Source organism: Zingiber officinale, chromosome 2B, assembly GCF_018446385.1.
Source record: "Zingiber officinale cultivar Zhangliang chromosome 2B, Zo_v1.1, whole genome shotgun sequence".
Lineage (NCBI taxonomy): Eukaryota > Viridiplantae > Streptophyta > Magnoliopsida > Zingiberales > Zingiberaceae > Zingiber > Zingiber officinale.
The window spans coordinates 86,760,331-86,767,241 of record NC_055989.1 but is presented as its reverse complement, the minus strand read 5'-3'; the positions used below and the strand labels follow the sequence as shown (position 1 = coordinate 86,767,241).

The following is a 6,911-nucleotide window of genomic DNA, read 5'->3' as shown; positions in this document are numbered from 1 at the left end:
CCAGATTATAATTCATGCCAATGGGTAGGAAGTGTGTAGATTTTGTGAGTCTATCCACCACTAGCCATATCCCATCATGGCTTTGTCTTGACTTTGGCAATCCCACCACAAAGTCCATGGAAATGTGCTCCCACTTCCACTCTAGAATCTCTAAAGATTGAATAAGTCCTCCAGGTCGTTGGTGTTCTGCTTTGACCTGTTGACATATTAGGCACCTAGAGATGAATTCCCTTACATCCTTCTTAATTCCACTCCATGAGAAGTTCTTCTTCAAATCTCTATACATCTTTGTACTACCAAGGTGGACCGAGAATTTTGATTTGTGGGCCTCAGACATTACTTCTTGTCGAAGATTATCACTATCAGGCATCCACAGCCTTCCTTTCATCCATAAGATCTCGCTATCATTTATTTGAAGATCAGGTGCTTTTCCCTTTTTGATCTGCTCTGTAAGTCTTGCCAACTCCGAGTCTTGCTTCTGCTTCAACTTGATTGTTTCTCGAAGGCATGGTTATGCTGAGAGCGATGTCAAAACTGTCTTGCCCATGCTCTTTCGATTTAAAGCATCAGCTACCTTGTTTGCTTTACCTGGGTGGTAGCTTATTATTAAGTCATAATCCTTTAAGAGCTCAACCCATCGTCGTTGCCTCATGTTTAATTCTTTCTATGTAAATAGATTTTTGAGACTCTGATGATCTGTAAACACTTCGCACCTGGCACCATATAGATTGTCTCTTAATTTTTAGCGTGAATACTATTGCAGCTAGTTCGAGATCATGCGTGGGATAGTTTTGCTCATATGGTTTTAGTTGTCGTGAAGCGTAAGCAATAACCCTTCCCTCTTGCATGAGGACACACCCCAGACCTCCTTTTGATGCATCACTGTAAATAGTGAAATCCTTATCCTCTGCGGGTAGTACTAGTACTGGTGAAGATGCAAGCCTTTTCTTCAAGGTTACAAAGCTCTTCTCTCATTCGTCACTCCAGTTAAATTTGGAGTTCTTTTGTGTGAGCTTGGTGAGAGTTATAGCTATCGAGAAAAATCCTTCAACGAATTTTTGATAATAGCCGGCTAGCTCCAAAAAGCTGTGAATATCTGTTACTGTCTTTGGTCTTGGCCAGTCTAAAATTGCTTATACTTTCTTGGGATCTATAGAAACGCCTGCTTCAGAGATTATGTGACCCAAGAAGGTAACACTTTTTAACCAAAATTCACACTTCTTGAATTTGACATATAGTTCCTTATCTCTCAATGTTTCGAGGGTTATGCGAAGGTGCTCTTTGTGGTCTTCTTCACTTGGTGAATATACGAGGATGTCATCGATAAACACCACCACAAATTTATCAAGATATGGTCTAAACACTCTATTCATGAGATCCATGAATGCTGCCAAGGCATTGGTTAAGCCGAATGGCATTACCATGAACTCGTAGTGTCCATACCTGGTTCTGAAAGTCATCTTTGGTATATCTTCAGCCTTAACCTTCAACTGGTGATAGCTTGACCTTAAATCGAGTTTGGAGAAGATTGTAGATCCTTTACGTTGATCGAAGAGGTCGTCTATCCTTGGAAGGTGGTACCTATTCTTGATTGTGATTTTATTCAATTCTCGGTAATCGATACACAATCTCATACTTCCGTCTTTCTTCTTCACAAATAAAATTGGGGCTCCCCACGGAGATGCGCTCGGTCTAATTTGCTTTTTGTTTAACAACTCTTGAAGTTGTTCTTTTAGTTCTTTGAGTTTTGTCGGGGCAATCCGGTAGGGTGCCTTTGATATTGGCGTTGCACCTGGTGCCAAATTAATTTCAAAGTGTACTTCACGGTCTGGAACTGTGCCCGGTAGTTCCTCAGGAAATACATCTAGGAAGTCTTGAACGACTGAAATTCTTCTAGTTTGGCCTCAATCTTCTCTTCCACCTCACTTATCATAGCTAGATAGATTCCATCACCACTCCTCATGGCTTTCCAAGTCTGAGATGCAGACAGGAGCAATCTCTTTTCCTTGGCCTTGCCATGGTAGATGATTTCTTCTTGGCTTGAAGTCCGAAGTTTGACACTCTTCCTGTGACAATCCACTAATGCGTGGTTCTTGGCCAACCAATCCATTCCAAGAATGGCATCAAACTCAATCATGTTTAGTTGAATCAGATCAACTTTGAATATATGATTACCAATACTTACATGATAGCTTCGATGCAACTTATGAGTTTCGATAGCCTTATTAGTGGGCGTAGCTACTCTATATGGTTCACTAAGTATTTCAGCTCTAAGTCCTAACTTCATAGTGAATCTTTTAGATATATAAGAATGAGTGGCACCACAGTCAAACAATACATAGGCAGTCATTTTGTTGATTAGAATGGTACCTGCCACCATATCGCTTGCATTGTCCACATCTTCTTGAGTCATAGCGAACACCCGAGCATTGGGCTTATTCTCCTTTGGTTTATTCTGGACGGCAGCAGAATTTGATACTTCCCCTTGTTTCTTGGGTTCAGGACAGTCCACAATTCGGTGCCCCATCTTCCCATAGTTGAAGCATGCACCAGAGATCCTATGCCATTCTCCAAGATGTCTGGAGTTACAAGTAGGACATGGCTTAATGCTTTGGGAGGGCAAAGTGAAAGAGGGTCCTTTGGACTGGCCACTTGATAGGTTGAGTCATTTTAACCTTTGTTCACTTGGGGAAGATTGACTCCCGAGGGGGCACTTGTTCTTTCCTTCTTCTTCATGTCATTTGATGTCCATTTTGGAGCGAGTTGAACTTTGAGGTGTACTCCAATACGGGCATACCCGGAGCTTGAGTAAAGTTTTCAAATTCACTCAGCTTCTGTAACCTAAACTCAGTCAAATAGTACTGCTTCAAGAACATCTCTTTAATTGTTGTCACTGGTCCAGCTTTAGTCATTGTTGGTGAAATGATTTCCCACCACTTGCATGCCTTGTCTTCTAGGAAGGGTGTCACAACATCCACTTTAAACACCTCCGGGATTTCTAGTAGTCGAAGCTGAGCCTCAATATTCTTGAGCCAGTTTTGACCAACTTCTGGGTCAGGGTTGCCATCAAACATTGGGGCTCTATTTTTCCGAAGGGACTCATAGTAGTATTTAATACCACGCAGTTGGACTTCTGGTAGCGGGTTGGGATTCTGGTTAGCACTTGAGGTCGCTAACCCTTGCAGTGTGGTTGCTACAATGGTAGTGATGGCCATTAAATCTTCCCGGCTTAGGCTAACTCTTGGGGGAGAGTTTGCATCTTCATTGTTGTTGCGGTTGACACAGTTGGGGTTACGGTTGTTTCGGACAGGTCTATTGGCCATTTCCTAAAATTGGATAAGCGAAATGGTTGATGATAGTTCAAAGATAACTACTTAAGTAATGAGGAGTATCGATTAACGGAATCAAATTTTGACTTTCCTACGAGAAGTTATAGGCAATTGGAAACTTTCTTGAAACGACAAAAACATGATTACGAGGCCTAAATGATTGAATTCGGTAGAGAAATGGCATGCGATTTTTTTTTCTAGTTAGGCCATTTCGGAGGGCACTAGCGTTTAGTCGAAAATCCGACTTCGTTAGATTTTCATACGAAACGTCCCAACCGGATTCAAACTTGGCTCTAATACCCACTTCAATGTCACGCACCGTGACCTAGGCGTGTGACACTAGCGTTGCTTACGAATATAAATACTCGAAAACAATAAGTCTCATAAAGTGCATACCAACCCAGTAATACTATAATGAAAATATTGTCTTTACAATCCAAAAGCGAAAGCGTACAAATAAAGATAACATGAACTAAAAGGACGAATCACTTGGACACGGCTTCATTACCAACCCCAAAACATCTCTTGCTTCTCCTTCTCAACTTGTTCCTCATCTTTATCTGGGGATGGGAGTAAGGGGGGTGAGTGCTTGGGAAAACACTTAGTAATTGGGATCGATCAAATATAGCACGACAGAATACAAAATATAGCAAAATATTCAGAATTCATGACAAAAACATATTTCATGAAACATGACAGAAACATAACTTAATCGAAAATATATACTTTTAGCAAGACATTCAGAATTCATGACAAAAACATAACTTAATAAAAAATATAGCACTGTTAATCATCTTATTTTCCATGGTATTACTGATCAGTTCCCTATATGTAATTCCTCTAAGGGGTGAGGCCATATATCGGCTATTATTACCCACCGCATCAGGGTCATAACTTGTCATATCTTATCATGATTTCGGAAATTCCCTTTTATTGATCAACCCCCTATATGTAATTTCTCTAAGGGGTGAGATCATATATCGATTATTATTACCCACCGCATCAAGACCATAACTTGTCATATCTTATTATGTTTTTGGAAATTCCCTTTACCATATCTAACTTGAGTCATAACAGTGCATCTTGGAATAAAAAGAAATGAATTTACAATATAAAATGATGAAATGTAAATATATTTCATAGCTATACTCGAAACGAAAAGTCCACTTACCTGGTTAGAAACTTCTTCAATTTTGGATAGAAACTTTATGGAACTTGAACTTGCACTTGTTAATCGGAACTTGGGCTCGGAACTTGTGTAGAAACTTGCACAAAGGTTTAAGTGTCCATTTGGAAGACAATGCATTGGCTATTTATAGGTATGAAGGGGTGGCCAAGGCATATGAAGAGATGGCTAGATGGAGGGTCATTCATTAAAAAGGCTAGGTGAAAGGTCATGACTAGATGAAAAGTCATCCATTAAAAAGGCTAGGTGAAAGGTCATCATACCATTACAACTTAGCACATGAAACATAGGTCCAAGTTACATAAAATGATTAACACATGACTTATTATGTTATCATGATAAAACCAAAAGAAACATAGACATACAATTTTAACATATGACTCACTATGTCATCTTGTTAGAAAGAACACTAAGTCATCTTGTTAGAAAGTAAGAAAAACGTAGATATAACTAGAATAAAAATAAAAAAAAAAATAAAATTAACATGTGACTCATTAAATTATCATGATGAAGCATAGAAGAAACATATGATTAATTAGACCCAACATCCAAAATTCCTAAAATCCAAACCTACACATGACACAAAGTAATCATAACTTGGGTTCAATTTTATGGTATTAAGATTTCTAGGAGTTGAACCTAACTTAACCTTTAAAAGTATGTCCACTAGTGTCCATCACCATGTCCAAAATCGGGTCTTCACAACCTCCCTCTCACGTGCGTCTCGATCTAACAGTGTCGATATCCAAAGGGATGACTCGACGATAGACGAGATTAGGTCGGTAACAATGATACCAAGAATGATATGTCTCTTACCCGAAGGGGTATATCGATAACTGAAAGGGAATGCTGAGAGTATAAATGGGACAAGGTCCACGTTGTCATACTGAACTCCACTTGTTCGAGTCATCGACTCATCATCGAGATGACTAATCGGGCTCAATTGTTAGATCAACATTGAAGACCCATATACATATTTAAAAACACCAATATCCTCTTCATGCTGACATCTATTACAGATTTATCAAATCAAATAGATCATACATGATATGCCCAAGTGACGGACTTTGTTGAACATGCTTCCTACATGAAATCGTTGTTGACATCATATCCATCGTTGTCCAAAATGTGTGGCTGATATGTAGCTAGCTTCTATCCTTGTCCCATAGAGGTTTGGTGACGGAACAGCTAAAGAAGAGGTGGTCTGATGTCTCGTCTGTCTGTTGGCACAGCAAACATGTCTTGCAAGCTTCATATGACAATCTATTCTTGGTGCACATTCTGCCATTCGCAAGTTGCCAAATGACAAATTGATGCTTCAACATGATATACGTCGTCTAATTACGCTACCTTGTTGCTTCTAGGTTTGAAGAAGTCGTATGAAACTACCACTCCTCGCTGTTGTAGCTGCTTGAATCAATTGTCCAGCAAGGCCTCACCTTGCTAAATAGTGTGCGTTTGTTGTAGTTAGCCATCCTTAATTTGGATGAGTAGCTCATGAAAAGGGGGGGGGGGGGTCGGATGCCTTTACTTTCCACTCTCATATGTCAATGTGTTGGAGGTATTGCTGATGAACCCAGTACACCCAAAGAGAGTCCTTCTTCCTCTAGATGTTCCATAACGCCTTGGACAACATTGCAAAATTCTAGGTGCAAAGATCTCGAAATCCATTTCCTCCATCCTTCACCAATCATATAGTGGCCCAAGAGATGGGTGGATGTTTGGTGAACCATACGAAGGATTGGCATATCAAATAATATAAATTTTGACGATCACTACACAAGGAATTGGTAAGATAGAAAGTCAAAATCAGTCAATATCTTGGAGCACCTTCTTCACCAATTCAAGTTTGCCAACATATGATTGGATTTGCTTGAGCCAAGAAACAAGTTTCCACATAATTGTCTTCATCCACGGTCCATAGTTGCTAGTGTTGGTAGTGGGAGGTCCCCACAAGCATAACTGAGATGGTAACTAGATAGAGGTTTGCCACTTAAGGTTGAAGGGTCAAATCTCGGGGCTGGAGGGCGGGCATAAATCACTGCACCCCATGTAACTCACCCCACATCCACTTGTCTCCTCAATCATTGTGATTTATAGTCTTCGTGTTAGTCTTGGGGTGGATTGACAAGGGTGCTAGGGGCGAGTGCTATGCTTTTTGCCACTTGCCACTAGTGTTGGTAGTAGAAGCCCTCCGGGTTTGACACAGATGGTAAGTACATGGTATTCTATTAGGATTAGACAGGGGTTGAATCTCAGGGATTTCATCACTTACTCTATCATACGCTTGCCATTTATGCTCATGTTGAACCTCCTTCTAAATGACATGGGACCGTTATAGAAGAGTCGTTACATGTGATAGTGGAGGTGCAGGTCGTGCAGTTACATGTGGGCAG

The 6,911-nt window shown here is 40.3% G+C and overlaps 2 protein-coding genes across 2 annotated transcripts; both read right to left on the bottom strand.

Annotated features, from left to right (window-relative positions):
* Positions 1 to 1,864: 1,864 nt before the first annotated feature.
* LOC122048417 lies at positions 1,865 to 2,527 on the bottom strand. The gene has a single exon (XM_042609986.1). It carries the CDS (start codon positions 2,525 to 2,527, stop codon positions 1,865 to 1,867), a length of 663 nt encoding a protein of 220 aa, XP_042465920.1.
* A 205-nt stretch (positions 2,528 to 2,732) lies between these two features.
* On the bottom strand, positions 2,733 to 3,323 carry LOC122048416. Its single transcript, XM_042609985.1, has one exon. It carries the CDS (start codon positions 3,321 to 3,323, stop codon positions 2,733 to 2,735), a length of 591 nt encoding a protein of 196 aa, XP_042465919.1.
* Positions 3,324 to 6,911: the final 3,588 nt, after the last annotated feature.